The 14,022-nt window shown below is 35.0% G+C and overlaps 1 protein-coding gene across 11 annotated transcripts in view; it reads left to right on the top strand.

Moving 5' to 3' along the window:
• KIAA0586 (KIAA0586 ortholog) overlaps positions 1 to 14,022 on the top strand; it is a 121,042-nt gene that overhangs the window by 70,488 nt on the left and 36,532 nt on the right. For all 11 annotated transcript variants that reach the window (XM_019725810.2, XM_074327420.1, XM_074327419.1 and 8 more), the window contains 6 exons: positions 719 to 878; positions 1,296 to 1,515; positions 2,069 to 2,322; positions 3,999 to 4,072; positions 5,932 to 6,066; positions 7,625 to 7,805. In XM_019725810.2, coding sequence (XP_019581369.2) covers positions 719 to 878; positions 1,296 to 1,515; positions 2,069 to 2,322; positions 3,999 to 4,072; positions 5,932 to 6,066; positions 7,625 to 7,805 — 1,024 coding nt within the window. The remainder of the gene's footprint in view (positions 1 to 718; positions 879 to 1,295; positions 1,516 to 2,068; positions 2,323 to 3,998; positions 4,073 to 5,931; positions 6,067 to 7,624; positions 7,806 to 14,022) is intronic.

The raw sequence follows: 14,022 nt of genomic DNA, 5'->3' as shown, positions 1-14,022 counted from the left end.
TAGTATAAAATAATACAACCCTATAGAGGGAAATTTGGCAATATGTATTAGCCCTTTATGGAACTATATTCCACACGTAATCTACACATATAAATGACGTAAATCAAGATAATATTGTATTTGATAACGCTGGGGAAGGGAACTAGGTAGATAGGACATGGGTAAGAAAGGAGACCTAATTTTCACCATCATCCTTTTGTACCTTTTAAATTTTGAATCATTTGAATGATTACAATGACTTAACACATTGATTTTAAAGTGTTTACTGTTTTCTTTCCCAGTACTTTCTATCTCCATGTTGTCTTTATTATATCACCCCCTACTTCTTCTTATCCTTCCATTGCTTTTTACAAGCTCTGTTCTTTTGTGCTAAAAGGCTGATTTTTGGTATTTTGTCTATTAATTAAAATGCTTCCTTTCTGTTACCCAGATTACGTTTGGGTTTGAACTTCATCTGTGTCTGTTTAATCTTCTCCATGTTAGAACAGGCAGCCTTAGATTTCTTTGGGGCCTATTTCAGAAGCAGAATTATTTCAGTTGTCCTAGACTTTCTACAGGCTAGTCTTGAAACTAATAGTTTAGAAGTTCAAGGGCTTCATTTCTTCCCCCTCCATTTAAATTCGGTTTAATCTGTGAATGAACTCACTTTATTGTTTCAAATTACATTTATTTGGGTGATGATAAGCACCATTTACCTATTTTTGTTCATTTATTTTAGGCAAGAGTGTGTACCCCAGTGGCTACTCCACAGCCGACTCCTCCTCGCTCACCTTCATCGCCTCCGAAGGAGCTGGTGTTGATCAAAACTCCAGATTCTTCTTCCTGTGATTCAGATCGTGATGTAGCTTTTCCTGTGAAGGAAATATTTGCTGAAAAAGGTAGACACCTTATTTCTATAACCCCATTTTAATTTTAGCAACTATTAAATAAAATGTCATGGGTTCTGTTATAAAATGTTTTATAGATTAGTATACATATATCTACCTGTTGCTTACTAGGTTTTAATAAATCATTTTTTTCCTACATGGAAACTAAGGAATTTGTTGCCTCTTTCAAAAATATATAATCTAATAGACAGACTACTTTTTAAGTTCATTTTGGTGTTAAAAGTGATGTCTTTCCAAGGTTATTTTCTTATACTTTACTAAATTAATTTGGGAATTTTTCCATTAGTGGCCATCATTATTAATTATTTATATGCCAAAATGTTGTGGGATTTCTGAAACAATGTATCTTGCCTTTCTATGGAGTTATTTTATCTTTTATCTTTTCTTTCTTTTAAAAAAAATCTTTAGGAAATGACATGCCGACTGTCACACTAGTTAATACTCCAACAGTTACCCCTGCTACTACACCTCCTCCTGCAGCAGCTCTTACCCCAACTTTGTCAGAGATTTCCATTGATAAATTGAAGATATCGAGCCAGGAGCTTCCCAAGCCATGGGGTGATGGAGACCTGCCTTTGGAAGAAGAGAATCCTAACTCACTTCAAGAAGAACTTCACCCCAGAGCTATGTAAAGATAACATAATTACTTTTATAATAGTAACTGTACATGTCATCTGAAGTTGACTTATGTGACCCATTGAAAACATCAGAAATGATATCTGAAGCTTTATAAATCACAAGCTACTTTATAATTTAGTAGAGAGAAGTTTCATAAATTTTAAATTTTTAAAGTTTTTACCACATTTATTTATACCTTCAATTCTTTTTTCTTTAAACAGATTTTCTTGGGAACAGATTAAAATAAAGACATCTATCATATTGTTAATAAAATAGAAAAAGATTCCTTCCCAGTGTGAATCATTTACCATGATCAGTGGACTTTTACAGTAGCATATATCTCCATGTAGATTTAATTTGTGGATGGTAGAACTTTCAAAATGGTCTATAATTAAGGCATGCAGACAATTTGGGGAAAATAAATTTTGTTAATTATAGTAGTGTAGATTATAGAAATACTTTGCTGAAGGAGACATAGTACCTTTGAGTCTGTTTTGAATATCAAAATTAATATAGACCTTCAGTGACCTAATTAAGTTTAAAATATGTCTTTTTCTTCTTAGTGTAATGTCTGTGGCCAAGGATGAAGAACCTGAGAGCATGGATTTCCCTGCTCAACCTGTACCTCCAAAGCCAGTTCCCTTGATGCCGCTTCCTGCTAGCACCAAAACGCCTTCCCCCATACAGGTGCCAAGTTCTGATTCCTCAACAATGGAGAGCAGCTTGAGCGTTACTGTCACTGAAACTGAAACTTTAGATAGACCCATCTCTGAAGGAGAGATTTTATTTGACTGTGGTCAGAAAGTGGCTCCCAAACGTAAGTTAACTTGTATCAATTGATTTCACTTGTTAGGTTCTGATAATTTCTAAGGGATGCTTAGATCTTGATAATTCTTAAGTAATACTTTTGTGTTTACAGTGTTTTTACTTTATCACAGCACCAATTAATTGTAATAACTATTCAACATACCAAAAAAAAGTGTTTTTACTTAAGTTTTAAGATTTAACATGGTCTAGTAGAAAGATATGGACCCTGCAAGTTAACTATTCTGGGCCTTAACCTCAGAAAGTAAAATCTCCCTTAGAGATCCCACCCTCAAGAATTAACATCACTCTTAATAGTTTGGGGTTTTACTTTCCAGTCTTTTCTTTTCTGTGCATATATATATATATATATATATATATATATATATATATATATATATATATATATATATTTAAATAAAAACAATTCCTCAGCATTTATTGTCATCTGGTAATAACATAAGAGTAATCGGAGCAATATGAATAAATGTTTAAGAACTATGCTCCTAACAAAGGAGACCTAAAAACACAAACTGTATTGCCTTCTCAACAATTTCTCACTTCGTTAGTCATGTATTTTCACCTTTAAAAATAAGATCATACTATATATATATATAGTTTTGTTTTTTTTAAGATTTTATTGGGGAAGGGGAACAGGACTTTATTGGGGAACAGTGTGTACTTCCAGGACTTTTTTCCAAGTCAAGTTGTTCCAAGTCAAGTTGTTGTCCTTTCAGTCTTAGTTGTGGAGAGCACAGCTCAGCTCCAGGTCCAGTTGCCGTTGCTAGTTGCAGGCATAGCCCACCATCCCTTGTGGGAGTTGAACCCGCAACCTTGTGGTTGAGAGGACGCTCTCCAACCAACTGAGCCATCTGGGAGCTCAGCAGCAGCTCAGCTCAAGGTGCTGTGTTCAATCTTAGTTGCAGGGTGCGCTGCCCACTATCCCTTGTGGGACTTGAGGAATTGAACTGGCAACCTTGTGGTGAGAGCCCACTGGCCCATGTGGGAATCGAACCGGCAGCCTTCGGAGTTAGGAGCATGGAGCTCTAACCGCCTGATCCACCAGGCCAGCCCTATATATTGTTTTCAAACCTGAATTTTTTAACCTAATAATATATTGGGGACATCTTTTTTTACTAATACATATAGCTCCACCTCATTTTTTTTTTTTTTTTAATCTGTGTAGTCTATTAAAACAGAGCCATAGTGGTGGGCATTTGGATTGTTTTCAGTGTTTCCATACTAAACTCTCCAATGAACATCCTTGCACATAAATATATCTTTGTGTACATATCTCATAACTTTCTTAGAATGCATGCCTAGAAGTTGAATTGCTGAGTCAGGTTATGCAACTTTAAAATAGCGGTATATTGCCAACATGCTTTCCAGAAAGGTTAATCAGTTTTTAATCTTAATGAGTTTTAAATTACATCAATAGTATATAGGAGTGCCTCTTTCTCAATTTTATAGTTATAGTTGATATTTATAACTCTTTTGAATTTCTGACAAGCGGGTAGGTGAAACAAAAATTCATCTTTGTTGTAAAATGTCCTTTAAAAAAACTGGTGAGATTAACTTGTGATTTATTTTTCTGAACTCTGCCAATATTTTTATTGTATAAGTTTAAATGTAATGTGCTATGCCTTTATGGTCAGATTATTTACTAAATTTTTACATTTTAATATCTAGTTTTAGGAGATGGACTGTATCTGACAAACCTGAATGATAGCTTATCCAGTACGCTGCATGACGCCCACGAAATGGTAAGAAATGACTGACTCCAATTGAATTCTGACAAGCTTGATAAACTTCTTGCCATTAATCAGTTTTTTCTCACATATTTGAGTTATAGACATAAAATTTAATAAAATATCCATGAAGGAATTTAAGGTTTCTTGCACATCTCTTTATTATAATTGTGAGAATGGAAAGAAAATTGTTAACCTCTAACTATTTTATGTTTAACCTCTAACTATTTTATGTTTAACCTCTAACTACTGTGGCTCCAGTAGTTGAAAAATGCAGTTACTGTAATTAGATAATGAAAGTCTAGCTCAGTGCAAATTGTCAATTGGATATGTTACCTTTATAATATTTCAGGCAGGACCTTAGCTGTTTAAACCAACTCTTTTATAATATATTTGTGTTTTCCCTATAACCGTGATTCTAATTTCTTTGTGCTAAAAAACAATTGAATTCACTGGCTTAAAAAAAAAATTCTGAAATAGGGCCCAGGGGCACTAATCCTTCCTAGTTATTGTCTAGTTCTATAGAAGAAAAAAGTAGCATTTAAAAGTTATCATATATATTTTCATAGATCTAATTTATTAAATAATATGGGGAAGGCATAAATGAGATGTCTTTATTTTCAGAGAGAAATTACACTAACAACATTTGGCCTACTTAATATGTCATTATGGCATCTGTATCCATTCTTAGAACTTTATGGGGCCAAAGCATGGTTAAGTTTGTTCAAGGAAAATAGCTCAGCTGAACCAGAGCTAAATTATAACATCTGTCTTTTTCTGCATTTGAAACCAGACTCTTAATTTCGGTATTTTTACTAAGCCTAAATCATGTATGCCACACATTTATAATAAAGTCAAATACAGAAGTATAATCTTGAAAAACTGGGAATAACTTGAAGTCATATTCCAGTAGGTATTTATCTGTATACAGCAGGAGGATAAGGATTTGTAATCTAGAGTTAAGAAACTTTATCTCATGAAAAATAAAATACCTACATCAAAAACTGTTAATAGAATTTAAAATCTTGTTAATACTAGAGGGTAAGGGGGAGGGAGGTGGTAGATGAGGGTAAAGGGGATCAAATATATGGTGATGGAAGAACTGACTCTGGGTGGTGAACACACAATGGGATTTACAGATGATGTAATACAGAATTGTACACCTGAAATCTATGTAACTTTACTAACAATTGTCACCCCAATAAATTTTAATTTAAAAAAAAATCTTGTTAATACCTGTATTTACAAGAGAATCAAGTTTCTCTGACTCTTAGGTCCACGTGGTCTCTCATTTTGGGGACAGTTCTATTTTGAGGCACCAAAAAGCCGAGGCTGAGTGTTCCAGCGAGAGCTTTTGGGTACCTGCTCCCTAGCCAGCATCAGAGGTCAGCACAAAGGCAGAGGGACAGTTGAAGGTCTTACAGGTGCCTTCACATGTTTCTGCAGTGTTCCATTTCTGCTTGCTGTCCAGGTTGCATCATTACCACAGTGCTTTGCCTCGTTGCCCGCTGTGGCCTGGCTTCGTGTACTGCACCAGTATGATGCTAGAAACCTGTGAGCCAAATATAAAACATTTGTGAATCCTTGTAACTCATTCACAGGACAGAGGGCTTAACTTTCATGTTTTTATAATAACTCTCCAGTGTAAATGTAACCAAATTGCTTTATATTATTATTTATATTGGAGGCAAATGTAAAGGGTTTTTAATATAGTCCAATGAGAACTAAATGAAAAGAGAGTCCATTTTCTTTCCATAAAGTGCTAATGTGACCATTTTCATGATGACTGGTAAGTTTCATTAGTCATAAATTGAGAAAATGCAGTCATTTGATACAATTTTTGGTTGTGCTAATTGTCTTTATGTTTCATTTAGGAAGATGATCCTCCTAGTGAAGGACAAGTGATTAGAATGCCCCATAAAAATTTTCATGGAGATGCAATTCTTTCTCTTCTTACGAAACAAAACCGGGAATCATTAGTTTCACAGCAAGCAGTCTATCATTCAGAGGTACTTTTTGACCTTAATTTTTTTTGGTAGATGCATACAGGAAAAAATAAAATACTTCTACTTTCAGTTAAAGCATGCTAATACTTCAACTTATTTAGGGTTCAGCCTTGTAGTAACTTTAACCTGGAATTAGAGCTATAGAGTTTTACAGCTGAAAGGAATTTGGGCCATTTGTTCCAACCCTCTTGTTCTATAGTTGAAAAAAACTGAAGCCCTTTTAAGTGGCTTTATGAGAATCATTCATTATTTCTTTCTTTCCACCACCATTTACTGAGTGTTTGCTGTATGCCAGACACAACCTTGGAAAAGATAAAAAGATGAATGAGACAGGAGACAGGACTCCTACCTATAAGTAACTGAGAGTCATGTGGAGAGGAAAGGGCTTAATTACAGTGTAGTAACTGGTCAAATAGCTGTGTTTTATAAGTGTGTATGGATTCAGAGGAGGAAAAACTGCTTCAAGTTTGATGACATATCATATAGGATATGATATTGAGAGAAAATGTATCTGCCATCGTACTAAACTGCCCAAGAGTCTCCAAGGGTTTCATGTTAATTGCAAAACAATCCTTTTCAATTAAAAGATGTTGAGGCAATTGGTATTCCTAAAGAAAAGTCAGATTAAGGGACTAAGGGGTGATAGAAATATATGGAGAAGAATTAGGGCAAGTTATAGAAAATCCTGAATGCTGGGCTAAGAAATTAGATTTTATTTTGTAGTCAGTAGAGTCATTGAAGATGTTACAGTAGTGATTTCTTCATATATTCTAGTAAAAATCCCCTTTAGTTGAAATTAAACTCCTTTTAAATGAGAAACATGAGAGCTTTTGGGTATTAGAATTTTTATTCTGTTCTTGATAAGTAAACATATTAATTAGAATATCTCCAAATCACAAAATGTGGTAATGATTAGGTATCTAATTTTTAATACAGAAAAAAAATAGAAGTCTTAATTTTTTTAAGTTTTTTATTTCATATATTTGATAAGCATATTTGTACTTTTTTTACTTTTATACCTTTGCAGGGAAAGAACTTTATTAAACATCAGTTAAAGTAGTCGTCTTCAGTCTGCATACTTATAAAAAATGTAATTATTTGTATAGGGGTAATCTTTATATCACTTAAGGTATATCCTTCTCATCAGTTGTTTAACTATAAAGTTTACACTAATAATTTAGGCAATTTTTATTAATGAAGAATGAGAGATAAATTTTCTGTCATTCTAATTTGAAGCTTTGTAAACAAGAGTATGTTGAGGCATTTAATATCTTAAAATTTTTCTCATGTTTTATTGGTATCTAGTTTGAAGGTTAAAAAAATAGATAATGGTTATTTAACTTCATACAAAAACAAGATATGAAAAAGAAAGCCTATGGCTAGATGCTTCATTAAACTTTTTAAACTTGCCTTTCATGTAGTGTGTATGTGGCATAATAAGCACTTTCTGAAATACCTTTGAGGAGTCCAGTGCTATGGATCATGCATGGTGTTTGACAGATATTTCCTGCTTTGGCTTGATTGTAATATAATGGTTTTAACAATTGTTTGTTTTCTACAGGACTTGGAAAGCAGTGTGGGAGAACTTAGCGAAGGACAAAGGCCCAGGCTGACAGCAGCAGCCGCAGTGAACATCTTCATGGGACCTTCTGTCCACATGCAGCAGCCTGTCGCTAATGCAGAGTCTTTGGATCAAAAATGTGCTCTGAAGCCATTATCTCAGCAATTTGACATGGTTACAGGTATACACCAAAATATTTGCTTCTTGATGCATCTATTAGAATTTTCACTTTGAATCCCATCGTACTTTCTTTGTGCTGTTTCCATGCTGAATGCTATATTCTGTTTTATGTTATTATTTATAGTGTTCCTAATCTGAATTGAGAAAAGCATAACTATTTTCAGGTGGAAACATGCAAACTTTCTTTATTAAAAAGGGTCTTTATAACAAAGTTTGGTAACAGCTTTTTCGTGGTATACATAGCAGTGTTTCCCCGAATGGGATTCATTTATCAGTGTTGGTACATGAACCCCTGGGTGGGTGATGCATGAGATAATGTTAGTAATATGTATATATACGCTTAAAGTTTTTTCATAGCGATACAGTTATGTTAATATATACTGAAAAAATATAGCTAGCCCATCAAAACTGTGACATAGCAGTACTTGTTTAGGACAAGGGTAAATTAGCTAATGCTGTAGAAATTCACTCTTCACACTGTATGAATTTCTGACTCTGTGCTCAGTGCACTCAGGACTATTTTAGAACTTTGTTACTTAAACTTTCTGCTGTAACACTTTAGGAATAAGAACAAAATAGAAAATGCCAATCATTAGCATATGTAGTTGATTCTCGTTATCTGCAGTACATTTATGTGCTAGAGTCTCTGAGGGAAAATACAGGGTTAGGTTCCTATGAACCTCTGATCATAAAATTTGTGTCAGTTGATTAATTACATAGCCTTGTTTTATGTGTGTTTCTATTTAAAGACACTTATTTAATATAGATTGTTGATTCATTAACATTGAATTCAGGGCCATCAGCACTATAACTCATGCCTGAATGAAGCTTATTTAACACGTGTATTTTTTCTGTAAGGCCCTTCTTGCACTTGGAACACTAGAGAGCACTTCAGCACTATGTTTGGGGGCCATTTTAAAATAGCAGAATCACCACCAAAATGTACAAAAATGTGAAAAACATGTCACTAAATCGACAGTAAAAAGTCCACTTGCTCACAGTGGAAAAGCTGTGGTGAGAACGCAGAGCATCACTGTGTCCAGCCTCAGCCAGTAAAGTGTATGCGGGGTGATTCAGGTGTTTTGCTTCTCTGCGTCTGTCCACATATGACTGCCAAAGTGCTGCAAGTATTGATTTGGGGTTACAACTAATTTTATCAAGTAGGTGAATTTGCAAATATGGAATCTTCAAATTAATGAGGATCAACTGTATTGTCATTGACTGACTTTTCCATTCCCATTCTCGAGGAATGCTGGTTTTTTAGAAATCAGAAAAGGAAATACCTGAAGTGACAAAAACATTGGTATGGAGTATTTCAAGTCTCGGTTTTATAGAGTGAATACCTTATATCATTTCAGAATTGAAAGTAATTCTAGACAGTTTTCCATGAAAATAAATGTAAAGTAAGATTGGAATTATTTCTCATTTTGTGCGCATAGTGAGTACATTATGTTTTACATTCTCTTAAATTGGTAGGATTCAAAAAACAAATTGTGACACATTTGTGTCCAGCTATGGGTGTAGATAGCAGTTACACAGAATTGACACTAGGTGGCTCTCACAGATCACTTGAGAACTGATAGGTACTTGCAAACAATTACGTACTTGTTAAACAGTTATAGAATGAAATCCAAGAGAATAATATATTCTGTTCAGCCCCTCCTTATACCTGTGGTAGTGTCTAGCACATTACCTACAGTACAGTGCGTTTTTAATAGCGGGTACACTGTAGATATTTGTGTAATTGGAAAAAGTAATGTGGGATAACGCAAGATTGAGCATATAGATAAGGCAGTACAGTAGAGGGGCTAAGAATTTAAGCTTTTGGAGTTTCAGCTATCCGTTTGAATTCCAGCTCTGTGTATTTTGGGGCAAGTAACTTAACATCTCTGAGCCCAAGTGTCTGCATCTATCAAAATGACGGTGATATTAGTGTATTAGTTATCTATTGCTGTGTTACACGTTACCCCAGTGTTTAGTAGCTGAAGACAGCAAGCATTTCTTATCTCAGACAATTCTGAAAGTCATGAATCTGGGCTGGCTTAGCTGGGTGGTTCTCAGAATCTCTCAGGAGGTCCCAGTCAAGCTGTTGGCTAGGGCCAAGGTCATCTGAAGGCTTCCATTGGGGTTGAAGGATCTGCTTTCCACGCTCGCTCATGGGGCTGCTGGCAAGAGGCCTCAGTGCCTCCCTGCATGAACCTTTCTCTAGAGCTGCTGCTGACATCGGAGCTGGCCTCCCCCAGAGCGGATGACCTGAGAGAGGGAGCAACCAAGATGCAAACTGCAATGTCTTTTATAACCTAATCTCAGAAGTGACATGCCATTGCTTCTGCCACATTCTATCAGTAACAGACCAATCCTAGCATAACAGAGTAGGAGCCAAATAAAGGTGTGAATACCAGGAGACAGCGATCAGGGGGCCTCTTGGAGGCTGGTTACCACAAATAGTAGCCACCTCATAAAGTTATTAGGGGGACTAAGTGACAATGCGTATAATTAGTTAGCACAGTGCTTGGCACATCAGAGTTACTCTCCAATAATACCTGGAGTATGTAAAAATTCCTTCCAGTATTTTGCTATATAATGATTATTGTAGAAGAATGATTCCGTATATCATTATTTCTGCTGATGGCTAATCTCATGCCTTTTATATTGATTTTTAATATCATTGCTTACAGAGAGGCTCATCTCTCCTTACTTTGCCTTTCTCTGCCCCTGCTTATTTTCAGAAAGTGTCCTATTTGCAACCCATTGTCCCCTACTACTGTTTGTAATCCTGAGGCTCTCAGGTTGGGTTGAGTAACGAAAAGATGCAAAATAAGCTTGAAGAGTTCTTGGGAACCCTAAAATGTAAACTGGTATTTTGAACAAATTGTGAGAATTCTGGGATTTACTACCCAAATATAGCTCTTCATTTACTCAGGAAACTTGTATTGAGTACCTACGGTGTACCTGTGAATATACTGTGTAGTATATTAGGCATTTGAGATAGAGAGATGATAGACCTCTGCTCTCAAGGAAGTTTACAAACTAGTGTAGGAGAAATACAAGAACAATGACAATTATAATATTGTGTGATTAGTACAACACAGATTGCTGTGGGAGCTCCAAGGAGGAACTCAACCCACTCATGAGGGCTCAGAGAAGGTTTCCCACAAGAGCCAGTGTGAAATTGAATCTTAAAGAAATTAGATGGTGAAGTATGAGAAGTATGTTCCAGTTTGTTTATCTATTTATTTAGAAAATATTTTTTGAAAGCTTGCTATGCTCTAAGCACATTCTAGATGCTAGGAATATAAAACCTGGTAAGGCTGTGTTCATAATGAGTTTTTTCTGTAGTAGACATAATAGATGAGAAGGCAAAAACATGCAATAATATTATCATTATTGTGAAGAAGTCCATATAGGATGGGGGTACAAGAGAGTTGTACCTGTGGAAGACCATCAAGAAGGGCTTCCTGCATGAGACGAGGCTTACTTGAAATGAATTCTCAAAGATGAATAGATGTTTGCCATGTGGTAAGTGAGGAGGGACCTTCTAGGCAGAATACGTATGAAATGAGACAAGGGGATAAAGTTGAAGAATAGCAAGACCTAATCAGGGAAATATAAATACTTTATCAATGAATTATAGCTTTATAGCTTAGGATGCAATGAGATTGGAACAGTGGGTAGAAGCCAGGTCCTAAAAAACCCTGAATTATGATACATTAAGTAGTTTTTGGATTTACTCTAAGACAGTAGGGATCCATTTTTTATGCAAAATGGAAAATAATGCCAGTCTTACTTTTTTCCCCATGGAAAGTTCAGTTTTGAATTTCTACCAATTCTGAAAGTTTTGTGATATTCACAGATCCATTAAGGATTATAAGTAAATGAGTGATATGATCGTATTTCCCTTTTATGTAGCAAGATCGTCTCAGGTGCAATGTGATGGGTAGATTGGAGAGAATTAAGAGTGGCGGCAAGGAGCCTGGTTAGACAGCTATTAAAATAAACCTGGTGAGACAGTATATAGCAGCAAGGACATACAAAAAGGGAGATTTGAGAGACACTTATGGAGGAGAATGGACAATTCTTAGTTTAAATCTGAGACGTACCAAAGAAGGGAAAGTCTAAGAAATGTGTAAGTTTCTGGCTAGAATGATTGTGTAGATAGTATTTCCATTCCCTGAGAGAGAGGGAATATGGAGGAAGGACAGAAATAGGAGGAAATACGGATGAGTGGGGTTTTATACATGCAGAATTTGAGGTGCCTTTGGGTTTCATGCAAATGGGATCATCTGTTAGATATGCCTGACCTAAAGCTGCTGGCACTGGCCATTTCAAGTGGCCTTAGTCTTCTCTGACAGTCCACCACGATTGCTTTGTCATAACAATAAGATTCTATGGTTGTCAAGTAACATTAGGGATTTGAAGTTACGATTAATTAAATTAATTTGAGTGAAATACTTAAGCATCCCTCTTACAAAGGGTTAACTTATATTATATAGACAACACACCCACACTCAGTGAACATACTTTTTAGAAGTCACACAGCAAATTCAGCGTTCTTACGATTGCTGGTTTAAAATCCTTTCCTGACCTTATCACTGCGTTAGATACCTGTCATATGTGCTTTCTGTATAGTCCTCTAATGTCACCTGCCTGATGTTTCTCTTAACACACTGATTTGTCATCTCACTTGAGGGTAGAGACTTTATCTTGTTCACTGTCATATCCCTGTCACCTAGCAGAGTGTAGCACCTAGTGCACAGTCAGTAAATATATGTTGAATGATAGGGTGTCGTATGAGTTAAAAGCTATTATGCACTTTTAATGCTTTTGAGGAAATGTTTGATTATATACTTACTGGGCTTCTACATTTGGTTTTCTTTCATCCAAATTTACCTTGTGTCCTTTTAATTAATTTTTTTATTTATACCCATACATTAGCCACATATAATTTTACATAAAAACAAAATGTGATTATATCATATATTACTTTAAATTACAGACTTTTTGTTTTTTTTGAGTGCCCTCCGTCTACCCTTCTGCTCACATTTTCTCCTATGCCGTGTTATGCCTTATCCCAGGTGACTCATAGTAAGATTCTGGTGTGTAAACTTTTTATTTTCTTTGCACATATATAAAATTGTAAATATACACACACACATATGATATATATGATACACACGATGTGTGTGTTTGTCATTATTTTACAATTTAAGATCATATCATGCACACATGCCTGCATTTTGTTTTTACTTAGTAAACTCTGTGGAAATTTCTCCAGGTCAACTGATAGAGCTTAAATTTATTATTTTTTTAAATGACTGCATAAAACCTTTTAGTGTTTAGTCCATTAATTTATTCAGTCATTGCTCTATTGATGGATATTTACTTTATTACCATTTTGCCTCACTATAAACAATGCTAGAGTACATATCCAGACACATATCCATCCTAACATATTGTTGCATTTTATATTTATCAGATAGTTTCCCAGGAATGGTTACTGGGTCCAAGGGCAAATATATTTTTAATTTTAGAATAGATATGCCAAGTTGCTGTCTTACAAGTTTAAACCTATTTATCTTTACCAGTAATTTATTAGAGCCTTTTCCTTGCATCCTCTCCAGAAATTGTGTTTATTACTCTTTTTATTTTTGCCATTTTTGAAATTTAAATATATGTCTCTGACTACTGGTGATTTTGTAAGTCTTTTCATGTTTGTTGGCCATTTGGATTTTTTTCTTCTGTTCTTTCCCTATCTGAGTAGGTTCTAAATTTTTCTTGTAATTTTTCTATATTTTAAATGCTTTCTGTCATCTGTGTAACAAATACTTTTCTCCAAATTTATACTTTGTTCATTGACATTACTTATGATCTTCCTTTGCCACATAATGAAAAAAAGTTTTATGTGCGGTTACTTACTGTCTTTTATATTTTCTGTATTTTCATGGCTTGCTTAGGTTTCCCCTAACACAAGCTTATATCTGTGGTCTCCTAGATTTTTTCTTGGCAAGATTTTCATTATTTAGTCTATATTTGTATTTAAGTCTATCTGGAATTTATTTTTGCAAATGGTATAAGATAGAAGTCCAGTTTGATTTTCTTCCAGATAAATAGCTAGTTGTGTCAGCATCAATTATTATGTAAGCTATCTTTTTCCTACTGAATGGAAATATTAACCAATTTGTATTAGGTTGGTGCAAAAGTAATTGTGGTTTAAAAGG

The sequence above is a fragment of the Rhinolophus sinicus genome, linkage group LG03 (assembly GCF_036562045.2).
Source record: "Rhinolophus sinicus isolate RSC01 linkage group LG03, ASM3656204v1, whole genome shotgun sequence".
Classification (NCBI taxonomy): domain Eukaryota; kingdom Metazoa; phylum Chordata; class Mammalia; order Chiroptera; family Rhinolophidae; genus Rhinolophus; species Rhinolophus sinicus.
The sequence above is the reverse complement of the archived record's forward strand: the minus strand, read 5'-3'. Positions and strand labels throughout refer to the sequence as shown.